Consider the following 20,502-nt stretch of genomic DNA (forward strand, 5'->3'; position numbering starts at 1 on the left):
CAGTTCTTGGCCCTCTTCTGTTCTCCATTTACACTCACTCCCTCGGTGAACTCATCCGCTCTCACGGCTTTGACTACCATCTCTACGCAGATGACACGCAGATCTACATCTCCGCCCCTGTCCTCTCCCCCTCCCTTCAGGCTCGCATCTCCTCCTGCCTCCGGGACGTCTCCACCTGGATGTCGGCCCGCCACCTAAAACTCAACATGAGCAAGACTGAGCTCCTTATCTTCCCTCCCAAGCCCGGTCCGCTCCCAGACTTCTCCATCACCGTGGATGGCACGACCATCCTTCCCGTCCCGCAGGCCCGCAATCTCGGTGTCATCCTTGACTCGTCCCTCTCGTTCACCCCACACATCCTATCCGTTACCAAGACCTGCCGGTTTCACCTCTACAATATCGCCAAGATCCGCCCTTTCCTCTCCACCCAAACGGCTACCTTACTATTACGGGCTCTCGTTATATCCCGGCTAGACTACTGTGTCAGCCTTCTCTCTGACCTCCCTTCCTCCTCTCTCGCCCCGCTCCGGTCTATTCTTCACTCCGCTGCCCGGCTCATCTTCCTGCAGAAACGATCTGGGCATGTCACTCCCCTTCTTAAACAACTCCAGTGGTTGCCTATCGACCTCCGCTCCAAACAAAAACTCCTCACTCTAGGCTTCAAGGCTCTCCATCACCTTGCCCCTTCCTACCTCTCCTCCCTTCTCTCTTTCTACCGCCCACCCCGCATGCTCCGCTCCTCTGCCGCCCACCTCCTCACCGTCCCTCGGTCTCGCCTATCCCGCCGTCGACTCCTGGGTCACGTCCTCCCGCGGTCCTGGAACACCCTCCCTCCTCACCTCCGCCAAACTGATTCTCTTTCCCTCTTCAAAACCCTACTTAAAAATCACCTCCTCCAAGAGGCGTTCCCAGACTGAGCTCCTCTTCCCCCTCTACTCCCTCTGCCATCCCCCCTTTACCTCTCCGCAGCTAAAGCCTCATTTTCCCCTTTTCCCTCTGCTCCTCCACCTCTCCCTTCCCATCCCCGTCCGCTCAACTGTATATATTTTCGTTACCCTATTTATTTTGTTAATGAATTGTACATCGCCTTGATTCTATTTAGTTGCCATTGTTTTTACGAGATGTTCTTCCCCTTGACGCTGTTTAGTGCCATTGTTCTTGTCTGTCCGTCTCCCCCGATTAGACTGTAAGCCCGTCAAACGGCAGGGACTGTCTCTATCTGTTGCCTACTTGTTCATCCCAAGCGCTTAGTACAGTGCTCTGCACATAGTAAGCGCTCAATAAATACTATTGAATGAATGAATTGAATGAATGTTGGGCAGGGATTGTCTATCTGTTGCCGAATTGTATGTTCCAGGTGCTTAGTACAGTGCTCTGCACACAGTAAGTGCTCAATAAATACAATTGAATGAATGAATGAATGAATGAATAGCAAGAAATAATCTATACCTAAGTGCTGTGGGACTGAGAGTTGGGTGAATTCCAAGTGTCCAAAGGGTACAGGACCAAGTGGAAAGAGCCCAGGCCTGGGAGTCAAAACCAAGGTTCAGGTGCCGGCTCCGCCTCTTGCATGTTGTACTGTGTGACCTTGGGAGAGTAACATCATTTCTCTGGGCCTCAGTTTCTTCATCTCTAAAATGGGAATTAAATGCCTGGCCTCCCTCCTAATAATAAAAATTAGGGTATTTGCTAAGTAAGCACTTACTAGGTGCCAAACAATGCACTAAGCACTGGAGTGGATACAAAATCATCAGGTCAGATACGGTCCCTGTCCCCCATGGAGCTCACAGTCCAAGGGGGAGGGAAAAAAGGTATTGACTCCCCATTTTACAGATGGCGAAACTGAAGCCCAGCAAAGTGTCTTGCCCAAGGTCACACAACAGGCAAGCGGTGGAGCTGAGATTAAAACCCAGATTCCCTGACTCACGGGGCCCAGGGTCTTTCCACTAGGCCAGGGTCTTCTTGCCAGCTCATCACCTGCTTGATTAGCAACATAGCCCAGGTTGAGCTGTGCCTTGTGTCTGGTTTATAGCTACAGCCCCAGTACCAGGCGATCTGGTCCACTCTGAGTAGTGCCTCTTCAGATTGGACTGAAAGGCCACATCTCAGGTCAGGACAGTTGAACTGGAGCTACTGTCACATCTGTTTGGGCAATGGAAGAGGTGGTGGAGGATGGCAAGCCCTGCCCTCAAGCTGACTGCAACTCTCCCTACACCCTGCCTCCCCTGCCCCCCCAACCCTCGACCGAGCTAAATCTACAACTCAGTGCATCTCCCCCCGCAACCCCCTTTTAGGTTTTGCAGGGCATAAATATGTCCCAAAGAATGAAAACCAGGTGGCAATACAGACCTTCAATCTGAAGAGACAGCCCATCTAAATCAGGATGCCCGGTCACCTTGGAGTCATGGTCCATTCAGACCAGTATCCCGCCTCTTACATTGGTGGAAGCATGTAACGATTGCCCTTCCGGACACCCGTCCTCACAGACCATCTACCCTTCCAGTCTTTCCCCTGGTCCTCTCATCGCTGGATTTATCCCAAACTCTCCTGAGTCTACTGCTATTTTCACCCGTACAACCTCCCGGGGAAGCAAATTCCCTATGCTTACCACTTGCTACGTGTCCACACTTCCATGCTTTGGCAAGCTTCACTTATATCTCCTCACAACTTGTCTTTCCATCATCCACAATCCCATCACCACATTTATCAGGTCAGACCAGAGGCGCTACTTCTCTCAGTGTTACAGCCTCATCTTCAAACTGGGTGCGGATCACCATACAGGACACTTGGGAGCCAAATGGAAGTCAAAGAGATGGTCGCTCTCATCAAGGAGCTTACAATCTAATGGGCAAGTCAAGGAATTCAAATTGCCAAAAATATATCTGGCGGATCCCAAGTCACATCTCCTCCAAGAGGCCTTTTCCGATTAAGCCCTCTTTTCTGTGCATCCTTGCACTAGGTTCTGTACAAATGCATCTGATATTTGTACACTCTCAGCCCCAAAGCACTCATGCCCATATCTGTAAATTATTTGTATTACTATGTCTCCCCTTCTAGGCTGTCATCTCCTCGTGGGCAGGGAACATGTCTACTATCTCTGTTGTATTGGACTCTCCCCAAGTACTTAGTACAGTGCTCTGCACACTGCAAGAACTCAACTAAAGAACGGTCCAACATGATGAATATGATGAAGCTGAGTGTCAAAGTCTTGATGCAGTCTGCGCTGAGCCTGGGTAGAAGCTTGGATTCAGATTATCCTCCCTTGCAATAGTTCCTTTTAGTAATAGAGCACTGTCTCAAACATGGGCTAAAAGTTAAAAAGAGTTTTATTGGCCAAAATAAGTCCTTATTTGGGCCCCTGGAGCTGGTGGAGAAACTCTGTCCTGAAGCATCTGACATAGCAACTAGTCTTTAAAATCTGCCAGAATTAAAGTGAGTTGGGTGTAAAGCATTACCAGCAATATACATTCTTGATTTTTAAAAAATAAAAAATTCCAGTTTTACCAGATAGCTAGTCTTTCCTGCAGTTCCTCAGAGACATATTTATATTGATGCCTATTTAGTTGTTTTGATGTCTATTTCTCCCCCCTAGACTGTAAGCTTGTTGTGGGCAGGGATTGTCTCTATTGCTGAATTGTACTTTCCAAGCGCTTAGTACAGTGCTCTGCACACAGTAAGCACTCAATAAATACGATTGAATGAATGAATAATTGATAACAGTCTTCTTGTCTTGCTCCTTGGTGATAGCAGGGCTGCTTTTTCAGGCTGAGATTTCTCCCAAGTTTACCTCGGCTTTGACACCTCCCTTCCCTTCAATCTATGACTAAAGCCTATTTCATAAACTTAGCACAGGCTGTTTTTTCATTGAAGGAGATGTGAAAGAACACTGAAAAATGTACACGTTTTTGAAAAAATCTGTCAAAGGCTTTTATTAATTGTTCTGTAATTATATTGTTTTTAAAATCACTGTTGATTTTTTTACGGTATTTGTTAAGTGCTTATTATGTGCCAGGCACTGTACTAAGCACTGGGGTAGATACAAGCTATATATATATATATATATATATAAAAATATATATATATAATGCAATATAATATATTGCATGAGAAGCAGAATGGACTAGTGGAAAGAGCTTGGAAGTCAGAAGACTAGACTGTAAACTCGCTGTGGGCAGAGAATGTGTCTATTGTTATACTGTATTCTCCCAAGTGCTTAGTACAGTGCTTTGCCCACAGTAAACGCTCAATAAATGATTGAATGAATAAATGATCTGAATTCTAATCCCAGCTCTGCCACTTGCCTGCAGTGTGATCTTGGGCAAATCTCTTAAATTCTCAGTGTCTCAGTTTCCTCATCTTTCAAATTAGGATTAAATACCTGTCCTCACTCCCCCTTAGACTGAGTCCCATTTAGAATAGGGACTGTGTCTGACCTGATGACATTTTATCTCCCCCAGCCTTGGCACAGAGTAAACACTTAAACACCTCAGTTATTATTATGTCCACTTTTTGGATTTCAGAAATACATTAATGCCCTTGGCATTAATTCCTGTGGGAAACTATACTTCATTCACTGCTCCTTTAACATTTTTTTCCTGGAACCAATTAAAAGCAGGGTATAGCTGTAGCAGTTATGTATCTTTAAATATTATAAAATACTTACTTATTCATATTAATGTCTGTCTCCCCCTCTAGACTGTAAATTCATTATGGGCAGGGAGCATGTCTGCTAATTCTGTTGTACTGTACTCTCCCAAGTGCTTGGTACAGTGCTCTGCACATAGTAAGTGTTCAATAAATACCATTGATCGACAGTAACAGCAGAGAGGCAAATGATAAAAACCACAGTAGGCAAATCAATAGCTATACCAGCTCTTTGCTACAGTGGCTGATGGGAGGGGCATGACAAGAAGGTGGGGAAGAAGCAGGGAAGGCCTGGGGAAGAGGTGCCCTCTGAAGGCAGGGAGGGCCACTAATAGAAAAAGCATGGGCCTGCAAGTCAGAAGTTCTGTGTTCTAAACCCCGCTCTGCCACTAGCCTGCTGTATGACCTTGGACACGTCATCTAACTTTGCTGCCTCAGTTTCCTCAACTGTAAATTGGGGATGAAATACTTGTTCTCCCGCCTGTGACCCCAGTGTGGGACAGGGACTGTGTCCAACCTGATTAATGTGCATCGATCCCAGCGCTTAGAACAGTGCTTGACACAAAGTAAACACTCTACAAATAAAATGGGGTGGGGGTAGGCGTGAACCATGAACTAGAGATGGGAGCATCAATGAGGGAGGTGCAGTTAGGAGGGTAAGCCTGGTGAAATAATCCTAAATTTTCAGCCTTATCCTCACACAGAAACCACTTCTTTTTGGTTGCTCTTCTCCGCAGTGTCTATTTTGGCCTTCCTAAGCCGGAGCAAACAGAAATGGCACCTGGCATGTTGGCCAGGCCAGGGGCAAACATACACAACTACAGTTGTGCAGAGGAACAGAATCCAATTGTTGGGTTTCGATCCCCTTCCCGGTGATGCTCAGCACCGCTGGCTTTTTGAACAGCTGCTCGTGAACCAAGGACTCCAAGACTCCCCACCCTTCTCTCCCTTCCCTCCCCCACCCACCCAGAGTTGTGACCGACTGCTCCAAGCCCACAATCCTGCACTTGTAAATTTGGATTTTCTCCCTTGCACGTGCTCACACTGCAGCTCATCTGCTGTTTTCTGGTTGCTTCTGCAGCTGCCACACACTAGACAGATGGTGTAAAAGGACACTCAACCATGACAGGGAGATCTCTTTCCTCAGATGGGACTGGGAACTCCAAACCCCTCATCCCAGAGTTGTGGTTTGCAGCGTGGCTTAGTGGAAAGAGCCCGGGCTTGGGAGTCAGAGGTCATGGGTTCTAATCCCCGTTCTGTCACTTGTCTGCTGTGTGACCTTGGGCAAATCACTTAACTTCTCTGTGCTTCAGTTACCTCATCTGGAAAATGGGGATTGAGACTGTGAGCCCCACGTGAGACAACCTGATACCTTGTATTTACCCCAGTGCTTAGACCAGTGCTTGGCACATAGTAAGCACTTAAATACCATAATTATTATTATTCTGCCTGGGGGCGTCCCCTGGCACGGGCTTAGACTGAAGCTCATCTGCCATTTTCTGGCCTCTCCTTCAGCTCCAGGAGACCTTCCGGCAGTTTGTCCCAATCCGCCCGGCCTCCCACCACCCGCAAGGACTCAGTGGCATCTGCAAATTGGGAGATATCACTGAACGCTCCCTCTGCCAGATCGTTCATGAAGACATTAAAACCGGTTCTAGTACCGTTCCCTGGGGGATCCCCACCATTTATCCCTCGCTAACCTGAAAAGTGGCCATGAAGAGACCTGCCTCCCCCCAGCTCACCTGACCAGAGCAGTACCGGCCACTGGGGCTGAGTCAAATGCCCCTAGGATGCCTGGAGTAAATCATGGCCTGGCTCCTGCCACAGGGGGAGAGAGGAAGATAAGAGGTTATTTGAGGCTGTATCTCTCATTTTGCATAGGTTCTCAGGCCCAAGGTCTCCTATAGGACCGAGGCTCACCTGTCACTCTGAACAGGAGGCTCCATTGTCATCACCACCCTCCTGGTAGTGCCTGCCTATTATGGTGCTCTGGAAAAAGTGGGTGGGGAAGCACCCAATCAACGATCTTACTTTGCTACCCCCCTTCTCCCCATCTCCATTCTAGTACACAGAATGCCTCTAAGCTTATCATCAGTGGGCCGCTTGCTCGCCGAGGCAGCTTCATGCCCAGAGAGAGGTGCTGTCTTGTCCCCAGGTGGTGGTAAGAGCAGTCTGGCGAGAACAGCGGGAGCCACATTGGTCGCTGGCCCGAATCCTACTGGCCCAGGGTAGGGGGTAGAGCTGCCACACTGGCTCCAAGAGGTTGGGGGGACTAGCTACAGCTACCTGCCCTGGCCCCAAAACCACGAAGGAAAAGCTAGTGGCATCACTTGCAGCGGTACATCCATAAGGACGATCACGCCCCTCATCTCCGTGAAGCAGGGCCAGTGGGGAAACTACAGGAACAGGGCATGGCCTCTGTCCAGGTCTCTAGTGGCTTTTTATCCCCAGACGCCCATCTCATGACGATTCATCTTTTTGGTGCAGAATCCCATCAGAGGGCTTTTGGCAATGTAAACAGATCACGTCCACTGGTTCCCCTCCACCTACCTGGTTGTGGACCCTGGCAGACTAGTGAGGCCTGGCGGCCCCCGGCAGGCCGGCAGCCTTTATCTGTCTGCTTCTCTCACGGGGCGGTAGTCTCCCAAGGTGACTTCTTACTTGGTTGGCCAGTTAGTCTTGTGGGGATTTTCTTCCGGGTCACGTATCTTACCTGGCCCTGATGGGGGTATTGTCAAAAAGCCTCCAGGCTTCTTGCAGAACACTTGCTTGTCAGCTCTTCCTAACCTTCCCAGGCCCCTTTTCCCAGGGGAACATGGGCCTGGCTTGCTCTGGACCGTCCTCTGCCCCCTCCCTCACCCCACACAATGAGAGAAACCAGAATATGCACAAGACCTGTGTTTTCCTTTTATTTGTGCCAACCCTGCTGTGGCTACAGGAGTATAAAACCATTCCGGTCACCTCCTTGTCCTATGATCTTAGTGTGTATTGGGGTCGAGGGCAGTTGGGAGGGGGAGGGGGCGAGTGCAGCAGTGAAGACAAGACACAGCTGTTACCCAAGTGCAGAAGGCGACAGGCTGGAAGGGTGGTGGGGAGGGGCAGTGATTCAGGATTCACTGCAGGGCACAGGCCATTCCTAGGAGGGCATGGATGTAACAGCATATGGCTATGGGATGGAGACCAGTTTTCCCAAGGATGGAACGAGTCAAGGAAAGGGTGGGGAGAGGGGAGGGGAAAGCCAGGGTAACATTTCCTAAAAGCACACTTTAATTAAAAAAATAAATAAGGAGCCAGGGAGCCCGTTGTCCACTGCTCTGTTCCCACTCTCCCCAATCCCATTCTCTGGGGCTGAGACAGGGCCCCGTTTCAGGGGGTTGGGGCGGGGAAGTGCCTGTTGGGAGTTAAAAATCCACTTAAAAAAAAAGTGCAGGGGGGCCTGGAGCCCTTTGTGCGTTGGGAAAGAAGATTCAGACTCAGTTCACCAGCAGTGAGTTCTCCTCCAGAGGATCCCTGGGAAGGGGAGAAAGAGAGGAGGTGGGGTGGGAGGATTGGGAGGAGGGAGGGTTCTGATCCCCACCCCCCACCAAATTACCCTTAAGGGTCATCCTTGGCTTCTGACTGTGGTCTCCAAAGCCTGCCACCTGCTCGACCCGGCTTCCCTGTCTGTTCTGCCCTCCAATGCCACTAATCTCCATGGCTACATTTCTACTGTTTGTGCTTTTGTGAGACCACCTGTCCTAGGGTTCTGACTCTGGTTTCATGCTTGTGTTCCTGCATTCAGATCAGTCGTATTTATTGAGCGTTTACTATGCGCAGAGCACTGTACAAAGTGCTTGGGAGAGTACAATATAACAGAGTTGGTAGACATGTTCCCTGCCCACAACAAGCTTACAGTCTTCAGTCAGATGCCTGTCTGGGCTCCCCAGTGAGACAAACTCTTGCCCAGCAACTTTCTGAACAACTTTGATCCCTTTCACACGTTCCTTCTCTTTCTCCACCCCTTGATTTTGATCCTTGGGGACTTTATTATCCATGTGGATGTCCCCAACAACCCTTCCAATGTCCATTCCCGCTCACCCTTCAACTCCAATGACCTCCTGCTCCAGCCCACCTCACACACACCAACTTGGACACATGCTCAATCTCATCATATCTAATCACTGTACAGTCTTTTACCCTCACCACCAACTTTGAAAGTCCATTCTCCTGCCACAGCCTCCTCCGATCCGCAAATCTGTCCTATTTCCCCTGTGGAGACCTCTGACCTTTTGACTTCCCCTCCTACTTTCTAAAAAGTCATCATACCCCATTTGGTTTCCCTAACCCAACTACCATCTCTTAATGCACAGTGTAATTCTACTTGTTCATATTAATGTCTGTCTCCCTCTCTAGACTGCAAAGCTCGTTGCGGGCAGGGAATGTGTCTGTTATATTGTTACCCTGTACTCTCCCAAGCATTTAGTACAGTGCGCTGCACACTGTAAGCTTTCAATAAACTCATATGACTGACTCAAATCAATGCTCTCAACACTGCCCTCTCCACTTAACTAAACTCCCTTGCTCCCCTGACCCGCTGCTGATCTCATACCACTACCCCACAATCTGGATCACTTCCACACTATGCTCCCTCCACTACTGTGCTTGAGCTGCAAAGCACTGCTGGCAGAAATCCAGACACCTGGCTGACCTCATCCATCTCAAATGCAGCTTCACCTACTTTAACTCTGCCCTGTCCTCCACTTGGCAACAGTATTTTTCTATCCTTATTGACTCCCATCATTGTCTGTGACAGCTGTTTCACACATTTAACTCCCTCCTAAAACCCTCTGTCGTTCCCCTCCCCTCCCCTCCCTACCAATCCCCTTTGCCTATCAGGCATGGTCTCTAAAATCTCCCCTGCTCCTTTCCAGTCCCATCTTCAATTCTCTCATTTTTCCAGGGGTATCTCTGAAGATCTTCTGACTCCTCTCAAAAATCTACCCTCTTCACCTGCGCCTCTGACTCCATCCCTTCACAACTTATCAAAACACTTGCCCCTTTTCCCTCTCCCTGACCACTTTCAACACTTTCCAATGGCTTCTTCTCCACTGCTTTCAAACATACTCATGCAACCCCTCACCTAGAAAAACTCTCTCCCCTTGAACCAAAGCCTCTCCCGCAGTTATTGCCTCATCTCCCTCCATTCCTTTCCAAACTCCTTGAGTTATCTACACCCATTGCCTCCACTTCCTCTCCTCCAATTCTCGCTATGACCTGCTCCAATCTGGTTTCCACCCCCTTCACTTCATGGAAACTGCCCTCTCAAGTCATCAAGGATCTTCTTCTTGCCAAATGCAATGGCCTCTATTTCATCCTAATCTTCTCACTCTGGGCTTCAAGGATCTCCATCACCTTGCCCCCTACTTCTCCTCCTTTTTCTCCTTCTACTGCCCACCCTGCACGCTCTGCTCCTCTGCCGCTCACCTCCTCACCATCCCCTGTTCACACCTATCCCGCCGTCGACCTCTGGCCCACGTTCTCCCGCTGTCCTGGAATGCCCTCCCTCCTCACCTCCACCAAACTAACTCTCTTCCCCACTTCAAACCCCTACTGAGAACTCACCTTCTCCAAGAGGCCTTCCCAGACTGAGCTTCCCCTTTTCCCTCTGCCTCCTCTGCTCCCCCTCTGCCCTCTGCTCCCTCCACCTCCCCTAAGCTATGCCGCCTTTCCCTTTGCTCCTCCCCCTCTCCCTTCCCCTCCCCTCAGCACTGTGCTCATTTGTATATATTTTTATTACACTATTTCTTTTGTTAATGAGGTGTACAGCCCCTTGATTTTATTTATCGGGATTAGGTTGTCTTGTTTTTGTCTTTCTGTCTCCCCTGATTAGACTGTTAGCCTGTCATCGGGCAGGGATTGTCTCTATCTGTTGCCCAAATGTATATTCCAAGCGCTTAGTACAGTGCTCTGCTCATAGTAAGCGCTCAATAAATACTATTGAAAGAATGAATCCTCCTTAACCTCTCAACACTTTCTACCACCCCCTTTTCTTGGAAATATTATCCAACCTCAGCTTCGCTGACACTGTCCTCTCCAGGTTCGCTTCTTATCTCTCTGAGCACTCCTTCTCAGTCTTCTCCTCTGCTTCCCACTCTCTGTGGGAGTCCATCAAGGCTCAGTTCTGGGTCCCCTTCTACTCTCTCTAAATACCATTCCCTTGGAGAACTCACTGGTTCCCACAGCTTCAACTACCATCTCGATGCAGATGATTCCTAAATCAACTTCTCTAACCCTGACCTCTCTCCTTCTCTGCAGTCTTGCATTTCCTCCTGCCTTCAAAACATCCCTATCTGAATGTCTCGCTGGGACCTCAGACTAAACATGTCCAAAACAAAACATCTTCCCATCCAAATCCTGTCCTCCCATGAGGACATCACCATCTTGGCATTACCCTTGACTCATTTCTCTCATTCAACCCATCACCAAATCCTACAGATTCTACCTTCACAGCATCACTAAAATCCATCCTTTCTTCTCCCAAATGCTACAGTGCTGATTTAAGTACTTGCCATATCCCACCTTGACTACTGCATGAGACACCCCTTGCTGACCTCCCTGCCTTTCCCCACTCCAGGCCATACTCCTTGCTGCTGCCTGGATCATTTTTCTAAAAAAAAAATAAAAATAAAAATTCAGTCCATGTCTCCCCACTCATGTCTCCCCACTCAAGAACCTACAGTGGTTGTCCGTCAAAACAGAAACTCCTTTCTAATTGCTGTAAAGCAGTCAATCGGCTCACCCCCTCCCATCTTACCTTGCTGATCTCCAACAACCCAGCCCCACACTTTGCTCCTCTAACACCAACCAACACACACTGTACCTGGATCTTATCCATTTCGCCACCAACCCCTTGCCCACCTCCTCCCTCTGACCTGGAACTTCCTCTCCCTCCGTATATGACAGATCACCACTCTCGCCACCTTCAAAGCCTTAGTAAAAGAAGAAGCAGCGTGGCTCAGTGGAAAGAGCACGGACTTTGGAGTCAGGGCTCATGAGTTCGAATCCCAGCTCTGCCACTTGTCGGCTGTGTGACTGTGGGCAAGTCACTTAACTTCTCTGTGCCTCAGTTCCCTCATCTGTAAAATGGGGATTAAGACTGTGAGCCCCACGTGGGACAACCTGATTCCCCTATGTCTACCCCAGCGCTTAGAACAGTGCTCGGCACATAGTAAGCGCTTAACAAATACCAACATTATTAGTAAAATCACATCTCCTCCAAGAGGCCTTCCTTGAATAAGCCTTATTCTTCTCCTACTTGCTCTCCCTTCTGCACCACCTATGTACTTGGACCTGTACCCTTTAAGAACTTGATATTCACTCAACCCTCAGCCCCACAGCCCTTATGTAAATATCCTTCGCTCTGCACACAGTAAGTGCTCAATAAATACGATTGAAGGAATCCATAATTTAACGTCCGTCTCCATCTCCTTGGGGGCAGGGAACGGGTCTACCAAGTTTGTTATGTGGTCCACTCCCAAGCACTTAATACAGTGCTCTGCACACAATAAGTCCTCAATAAATATCATTGATTTATTGCCCCATCCTTCCTCCCAACTTGCCACAATGCCTAGGTCTGTGCTCTCCACCGCTCATATTCCCTGCCAATCTTTGTCCCCTTCTCAGAAAGTTTTTCCTCCATCGACCCCGCCATCATTCCATCTCACAAGTACATCGGCCTCACCCACCACCTCCTCTCTACCCATTCTAGCACCTCTTATCTGGTCAGCCTGGGACCTCCCTGGCACCATCTGCTCTCCTAGAGGGATGCCAAGGAGCCCAAGAGCTCAGGAATAGCTTGTCTCCCAACTAGCTGTTCCCTCCTCCAACGTACCTGGTGCAGCAGCAGAGCAGACTGCAGGCCGAGCCGCTGCCCCGGCGGAACTTGCCCGAGGTGGGACTGTCTTGGCACTGGGCAATGTAAGCCTGGAGCTGGCTCACCTGGGCCTCCCCCTCACACTGGTGCTGGGGGAGTGGGAGAGAGGGGAGAGAACAGACACAAACACATGGCTGACCACCTGAACTTTCTGCTCAGGCATGAAGGGGGACCTAGGGCAGCCCGCCACCGCCACCCCCATCCCTCAAGTTGTCCAGTTGGGGGCGGGAGGGAGAGAAGTGGGGAATTTCCTCCCTGCACCTTGATAGTCTCATAGGAGCCAGTGATGAGGGCGATGAAGAGGCTGAGCACCATGTAGATGAAGAGGCTGATGAAAGAATACAGGTAGACCTGGGAGAAGAGCCAAACCAGCCAACTGTGCTGTTGCTGCTGTTGTTGGGCTTGCATGGCCGCAAAAGTCACAAACATGTCATCTCCATTGATGAGGGAGAAGAGGCACTCGGATACCATGGACAGTGAGCGGAACTGGAGAGGATGGAGAAAGGGAGCTTACGCTGGGACCAAGGGAGGGGAGGAAGAGCAAACCACAGGAAGTAAGGGGAGAGAGTCGGTGGAGGAAAGAAGTGTGGGTACCCTCAGTCACATCCCCAAAATACTCTGGTGTTGAAAATGGCAGTGGAGGGGAGGAGACTTGGGGCTGACTCACCAGGTTATAGCAGGAAATGACCACTGCCCCTGCACTTTTCTTCACTGTCTCTATCCCCTTCCCCCGGGACCCACCTCCCATTACCCAGTCTAGCTCATTGCGCACAGGGAACGTGTACTTTCCAAGTGCTTAGTACAGTGCTCTGCACACAGTTAGTGCTCAGTAAATACAACTGACTGAATGCCAACTGTAACATTGTATTAGTGCTCTGTATACGGTAAACGGTCAATAAATACAAGTCATTGATTTGCGCGGCTCCCCCAACCCTCCACTGCCTCCAGGAAGCCTTCCAGAGCTCTCGGAGCCCGAGCCAGACCCAAATGATACCAGGAACCTTGGAGTCTGGGTTGGGCCTGGCCCCAGCTTCTCATTCCCCCTACCCCCGTGCCCCCTAGCACCTTGACATGGTACGGTCCCAGTACAATCCAGCCACAGAAACAATAGCCCAGGTAGATGACGGCCACACAGCAACAGAACCGCATGACGTTTGGCAGGGCAATCCGGAGTGTGGCGATGAGAACCTGGGGAGAGGGGAGAGTGGGAGTGAGGGATGCAGAGTGGGCTGACGAGTTGAGAGGCAAGATAGTGGGATTTGGGGAGGTGGGGTCAACAATATACTGTGCGTGCGCACACGCACACACACACAGGGAGGCCAGTCACAGAAGCCTAGAGGAGCCGGGGCAGGGGAGTGAGGGGAAGGAGGAGGAGCAGGAGGCGGGTGTTGGGGGCTCACGTTGTATTTCTGGAAGAAGGTGAGGTAGCGGATGACGCCGACCCAGACCAGCAGAGTGGAGGTTCCCAGCAAGATGCTGCAGACGTCGTAACTGGCCAGATTCTGAGGCGGGGACATAGGGAGGGATTCCCCGTTCAACCTCCGATCTCTGTGTCAACTCCCTGCTCTCCAGGTCCCCTTCTGGGGGGCCCCCAGGGGAGACACCTCCCGGACCCTTCGGAGGTCGAGCCGAAGCTGGATGCGGGAGTGAAGGGGCAGGCCCCTCAGCCTAAGCTCCATCAGGGAAGGTTGCCTAAGCTTGCTCGGGGTTGGGACGGTCCGGGGCCCACCTTGGCCTCGATGCCAATCTTCATCACGGTGCCCGAGAGGGTGAGCACATCACTGGCCACCAGCAGGATGTACCAGCCATTCACAAACTCCAGCCGCTCCCATAGACTCACTGCCACGCCCCGGCGCCGCCAAAGGAATTGGGAGAACTCCTAGGGCGGGAAGAGAGGGAAAAAAGGCTTTTGAGAGGGGCAGCGTGAGAGGGGAGGGGCGGCCTCTACAGTGGCTTAGGAAGGGCCCCTCCTTCAGGTTCCCCTCTTCCTTCCTGGGTTCCAGTGCTAGTGTGAGAAGGAGGAGAAACTCCCCACCATCAAATTCAAGGCAATCAGCTCTCTCCTCCTTACTTTTCCTGGCTCCTCTCCCACTAGAATCCAGGCCCCACCACTTTCCTCCTCTAATATCAACCTAGGCACTCACTCTCTCCTTACCCATTGTCAACCTGCTGCTCATGTCCTCCAGGCTGGAACTCCCTCCCCCTACATATCCAACAGGCTAGCGCTCTCCCCATCTTCAAAGCCCTACTGAAATCACATCTCCTCCAAGAAGCCTTCCTGGACTATGCTCTCATTTCCCTCACCCCTCATTTCCTCCCTCCACTGCCTCTCCCAAGCACGTAGTCCCACCCCCACTGCACTTATACACATATCCTTATACTAGGTGAGTTCTCTTACCTGTAGTTTATTTTAAGGTCTGTCTCGCTCCCTAGACTATAAGCTCCCTGAGGTCAGGGATCGTGTCTACTGCCTGTATTGTACTCTCCCAAGCACTTAGTATGATGCTTTGCACAAAATGCTCAATAAATACTATTGATTGACATCCTGGAGGAGAGGGAGAGTGCTCCAGGGTCAAGGGAAACGAGAAAGGAATCTCGGAGCCGGGGCTGGGTGGGGGGGACGGGACGTCACAGGGCCGCTCACATTCTGCAGCAGGAACCCTCGCAGCAGGGAGCGGGCACACAGCAAGAAAGAGAGGGCACAGGTCAGGATCACCACCACGTCAAAGAACAGGCGGAAGTTGTTGTCCCCTTTAGGAAGAGATGGGCCAGGATTCAGGCTTTGGGAGAAAAGGGCTTGGGTGGTCCCTGACAGCTCTGCAGGACCCAGGATCCCACCCCTACCGCCAACGCGGTGATGTCCCCTAGCTCACTTTTGGCTGGCAAGTATGTGCAACCTAAGGACACACCATGAGGAAAGATTCTCTGTGGAAGTTCACAGAACATGCATAGTTGCCGGGTGTGTTGTTGGAGGCAGGGAGTGGGGGGGGGGGGGGGTGAGGGGGATGGGGAGAGAACTCCTGCCCCCCTTCTGCTACTCCAGAGCCTCTCCCCACTCAGGTCTCCTAAAGTGTCGGGGGCGAGAGCCGGGGGGAGGCGCACCATTTAAAAATAGGGACCTGAGCTAGAAAGGCATCCAGGGCCGAAGTCTTGCCAGCTAGGGGGCAGACTGACTGAAAACCAGACGGCCTGGTAACGTGAGGGAGATCTGGCATGGCTGGAGAGAGAGGGAACGGGGAAGGGGATGCGAGATGGGGGTTAGAGTACACAGAAGAACACAGAAGAATATTCCAGTGTGGGGAATGTGAATGGGACTATGTTTAAGAGCCTCACCCCAGCCAGACACCCTGGGGTCTTTACACTCCTGGATGTGGGCCCTGGTCTCCAGCCCGATGCACACCCGTCCACTGTGGGCTTTGTTGTCAAAGGTGATCTGGGAGGGGGCGGAGGGGGGCGCACAGTGAGGGCAACGAGCACGCCAGAGATGCCTCCCCCCATCCCTCCACCCTCTGTCTCAGCAGCCTGGGCTCCATCGCTCCAGCTGCTGCCTCCACTTTTGCCCGAAGAGCCTTCCAAGACCCCCGGCCCAAAAGCCGGCTCACCAGGATGGTGAAGGTGTAACAGTCTGGGATCTCATTGTTGATGATCGTCTGGATGTTGATGGCCTTGAGTTGGAAGCGGATGGTGACGTTGATCAGCCTGGAGGGGTGGGACAGGTGAGGGGGGAGGGGCAGGAGTCCCTCTCACAGACCACGGCCTTCCTTCTCCCCTCCCAGAAGGACCTAGGCAGTGGGCTTTCCAGCAGAGAGCCACTGTTGGGTTGAAAGCAAAATCAGCAGCAGGCTCCTTTTCCTGCTGGGGGGCCAGAGAGGCAAGTAGAAGGGCACTGGGCGAGGTGGGTGAAAGGTATCAGCTTGGCTCTGCCCCTGCTACTTTCAGTTCCTAGGGAAGCTGCCAGAGAACAAGGCTGACAGCACTTAGTATCAGTAAAATCCAGAGGCATCTTCTCCCTCCCCCCAGATCTCTTCTAGAACAGGGAGGGGGAGGGGCATGGGGGAGAAGGGAAGGAAGTAGAGACTTCGAAAGGGACCTACCCAGGGCCACACAGTCATGCACGAAAAGGCTCCTGACCCCCGGTCACTGCTTCATTCCCCAGAGAATCCTCGTTCTCCCCAGGCAGGGAGCAAAGTCGCCCCCCCTTCCCCCAGTGCCCAATGGGGCACCCAGATCCTATCTGCTGCCTCTCAAAGTTGTGTCAGGGAGGGGGCAGAGGGCTGCAGCAGAACCAGGAGAGCGAGGAGGAAGGGGGAGCCAAAACCCCGGGACTGGAGCAGCTGGGGTCCCAGAGGGGGAGGACCCAGCCCCTCTGGGGAAATGGGGCAAGGGAGGTGACTGAGACTGGTACTTGTGGAACTTGAGGGTGAGGTTCCTGTAGCTGCTGTCCAGTGTGAGCAGCGGGGGAGGCAGAGCCTCCTCGTCCGGGCGGGGCGGGATTCGCTCCATGGGGTCCACCCCGATGCAGTCTGCGTGGTGGGGGGGGAGGGGGTCAGTGAGGCCCCCCCACCCCCTACGCCCCTGTTCTGCCAGGGCCAGCTCCGCTCCCCCACCGGCCAGCCCCACCCACTGACCGGAGATGACCAACGGGTCGATGTTGAAGGTGTCGTTGGCCGGGTCGATGTGGCCGTGGCGGTAGTACTGCTGGCACAGCGCCAGGGCTGAGCCATTGCTTCCAGGCCCACCCCCTCCAGGTACATAGGCATAGCGCCCAAGGGTCACCTCGGGGATCTTCAAGTACTTGAGGGGAGAGAAAAGAAAAGGGGTCATTCACCTAGCTCCCCCTGCCCCCCAACCCCCGGGGCCCGGCCCCAGCCCCCCAACCCCCGGGGCCCGGCCCCAGCCCCAATTCCTTAGGCCTCACTCCTAAACCCCTGACCCACCTGCCCGGTCCCAGATGGCCCACCTGCTCGACGGCATAGAAGATATACTGGTAGAAATCGTCTTGCGTGTAGACGGCATAGGAGTCATCGGCCCCGTCAGCATAGTCCTTCAAGAAGAGGTGCTTAAAGGCGATGGTGTTTTCCTCTTTGAAAGTCACCACCATCTGGTTGCTGAGGCCAAACAGGATGAGCTGTTGGGGAGGGATGGAAGGAAAGAGCCGGTGAGGAGGTGAGCAGCCCGTTGGCACCTCACAGGCCAGCAGCCTCCTGAACTTTGAGGTGAGAGCGGGGGCTGGGAGCTCCTGGTCAACCCCCGCCCCCACCCCAGCCTCAAGCCAACCGGATTCACACAGGGGATTTTCACAGAACAACAAAGCCTAGTTCCCTTCTTCTTACCTCGTGGGCTGCCCCCCCCGCCCCCACCAGGGCCAGGTCCAACCCCCGGGTGTATTCTCTCCCAGAGCTTAGCACAGTGCTCTGCCCCCAGTGAGTGCCTAAGACAACCACCCCTCCTCATCTCTATCCCCCGCCCCAGTTTCCCCCACAGCATTCCCCACCTCTCGGCCCTCTCCCCAGCCTCAGATCTTGAGGCACGCACATCTCCACCTCCTCCTCCGCCCACCTGAACGGTAACTATAAGGATCTTGCCGATTTGCAGCACCAGCTTGAAGGGCTTGCGGCCCTTGGCTCGGAACTTGTCGCAGGGGCTCATGAAGAAATATTTGAGCCGCCGGCGCAGGTCCTCCTCCTCGGGCAGCGAGGAAGGTGGTAGTGGGCCTGGAGGATCCCCCCTGTCCCACGACCCGTAGCCCGGGGCCGGGGCCGGGGTCAGCAGCCGCTCAGTCTCTGCAGGTGGGAGCAAAGGAGACTGTGAGCAGGAGACGCTTTGAGGAGGGATAGCGGGCCCCGGGAGTAAAGAAAGAGGGGAATGGGTTGGCTGGAGGGGGCGGCAGACAAGATGCCCAGGTCTCAGAATGGAGAGAACTGGGAGGGCAGGGTACAATGCCTGAGTTCTGGAACCAAGAGGGGGGAGGTTGTCTGGGGGGGGAAGGAGCTAAATCTGTAAAATGGTGATGAAGACTGTGAGCATGTGGGACAACCTGATTAGCCTGTATACCCCAGCGCTTAGAACAGTGCTCTGCACATAGTAAGCGCTTAACAAATACCAACATTATTAAGGGGTGGGGGCATTGGTGTTCTGAGGCAGAATGGAAAGACATATGGGTGTTTGGGGGTGGGGGGGGGCGCCTTGGAAGAGAAGCAGGCTGAAGTCAGGAGACCCCAGGGCTGATATCTAAGCTCAGGTGGAAGCTTTTCGGAAGCCTTAGCTGGGCAAAATTATATATTCCAAATTATTTATATTAATGTCCGTCTCCCCCTCTAGACCCTAAGCTCGTTATGGGCAGGGAGCACGTCTACCAATTCCTGTCATCTGTCCTCTCCTAAGTGCCTAGTACAGCGCTCTGCACCTAGCAAACGCTCAGTAAATACCATCGACCGGTTGAAAATACCAAGGGCAGTCGTGAGCATTATGGTATTCTGATCCTACGCAGGGGTTCCATCCCCTGCCTTTAAAAGGAACAAAATTAAATGCTTTAAAACCGTTCCACGAAGATTCTGAAGAAGGAACGCACTGTAAAAATGATGTCTACTGGGGAAACGGATAAAACGGGAGACAAAAGGTGAAGGCCTCCGGAACGGGAGGCCTAGGGCAAACGACCTAAGACCCCGCTCCGCCTCCCCCCTCCTCCTCAGACCGGGCCTACCGGGGCTAGGATGCAGGGGGTCGGGGGGCCTCCTTGGAGAAGGGGACGATCGGACATCAGGGGCCGTAAGATCGCCCCGGGCCCCAGCGGCCCTACGGGGAGGGGAGACGACCGTCCCCCGCAAACTGCCCACCCCCCAACAACAACAACAACCCCCCCCCCCCCGCTTCACTCACCTGAGCCGCGCCGCCCCTTGGGGGCTGCCATGTCGGGAGAAGGAGGCGCCAGCGGGGCGTCCAAATAGGGGTCGGTGCGGGGCCTCCCGGCTCCGCTTCAAACACAGACGCGTCAGCTGACCCAGCCGGAGCCGGGCCCGCCCCGCCACGTGACGCGGAAGCCCCACCCACCGCCGGCCCCCACGCCACGTGATGGGGACCCAACCCCCTTTTTGCCCCTTTGGAAAGGCCGCACTCCCGTCACGTGCCTGGGTGAAGCGCGCCCTAGATGGCCTCCTCCGTAGGACAAGGGGGAGGGGATTGTTCTGGGGGTGGGTTTTTTTTTTCCCCCTTAAGAATATCTGTTAAGCACTTATTCTGTGCCAGGCGCCGTACTGAGCGCTAGGAGCGGATTCGAGCTAAGCAGGTTGGGCACAGGCCATGTCCTACATGGGGCTCAGTCTTAATCCCCATTTTACGGATGAGGTAACAGGCGTGGAGAAGTTAAGTGACTCACCCAAGGTCACACAGCAGACAAGTGGTGGACTCAGGATTAGCAACCTGGTCTTTCTGACTCACAGGCCCGTGCTCCTTCCACTGGGCCACACTACTTCCAGTGGGGCTTGGGGGGGATAAGCGAGTGTCCACGTTCTAGAAACCCGGATGCCCGGGGCTTTTCAAGTCTTAACTCTGGCCTGCCTCCTTCCCATCTGCCAGGAATCGGGCTCGGTCCCACTTCCCCTCCGAGTCCCCGTTGCCCCCTCTGGACCCAGGCAGGAGAGTGCAGCCCAAGGTTGGGAGGTTAGGGGGATCGGTCATGCCAGGGGCGACTCCAACTCTGTGCAACACCACTGCTGTTAATCCCTCCACATAACCCCGACTATAGGTGGGTCTGTTTGCTGCTGCCCACCTGGCTCTGAATGCTTTGGTGTGTCTGTTTGCGTGGGTTGGGGTGAACTTCCAGTACTGCAGCCTGGCTCTCACCGCCTGGGGAGGGGGTTGAGACACAGGAAGAACCCATTTTGGGCCTCTTGAGTGGCTAACGAGCATCTGGCCCTTTCCCAAGAGCTTGGTCCCATGACCTGCCA

At 52.7% G+C, this 20,502-nt stretch overlaps 1 protein-coding gene across 1 annotated transcript; it reads right to left on the reverse strand.

Annotated features, from left to right (window-relative positions):
• Window positions 1-7,537: 7,537 nt before the first annotated feature.
• MCOLN1 (mucolipin TRP cation channel 1) lies at window positions 7,538-19,570 on the reverse strand. The gene is made up of 14 exons (XM_029051884.2): window positions 19,436-19,570; window positions 18,116-18,339; window positions 17,517-17,684; window positions 17,185-17,350; window positions 16,962-17,079; window positions 16,159-16,255; window positions 15,890-15,989; window positions 15,201-15,307; window positions 14,286-14,435; window positions 13,957-14,058; window positions 13,622-13,744; window positions 12,818-13,042; window positions 12,515-12,645; window positions 7,538-8,154 (listed from the first exon to the last, which is right to left on the reverse strand). The coding sequence occupies exons 1-14, from the start codon at window positions 19,464-19,466 to the stop codon at window positions 8,118-8,120; spliced, it is 1,779 nt and encodes a 592-aa protein (XP_028907717.1). The 5' UTR covers window positions 19,467-19,570; the 3' UTR covers window positions 7,538-8,117.
• Between the last annotated feature and the right edge of the window lie 932 nt (window positions 19,571-20,502).

This window comes from Ornithorhynchus anatinus, chromosome X1, assembly GCF_004115215.2.
Source record: "Ornithorhynchus anatinus isolate Pmale09 chromosome X1, mOrnAna1.pri.v4, whole genome shotgun sequence".
NCBI lineage: Eukaryota > Metazoa > Chordata > Mammalia > Monotremata > Ornithorhynchidae > Ornithorhynchus > Ornithorhynchus anatinus.

Excerpts from the sequence above, each read along its gene's own strand:
- MCOLN1 (XM_029051884.2), bottom strand. The coding sequence starts at position 19,466 with ATGGCAGCCCCCAAGGGGCGGCGCGGCTCAG. Across the intron at positions 17,351-17,516 it reads TCTTCTATGCCGTCGAGCAG|TACTTGAAGATCCCCGAGGT; the intron begins GTGGGCCATCTG and ends TCTCCCCTCAAG. Across the intron at positions 13,745-13,956 it reads CCTTCTTCCAGAAATACAAC|GTTCTCATCGCCACACTCCG; the intron begins GTGAGCCCCCAA and ends CCCTCTCCCCAG.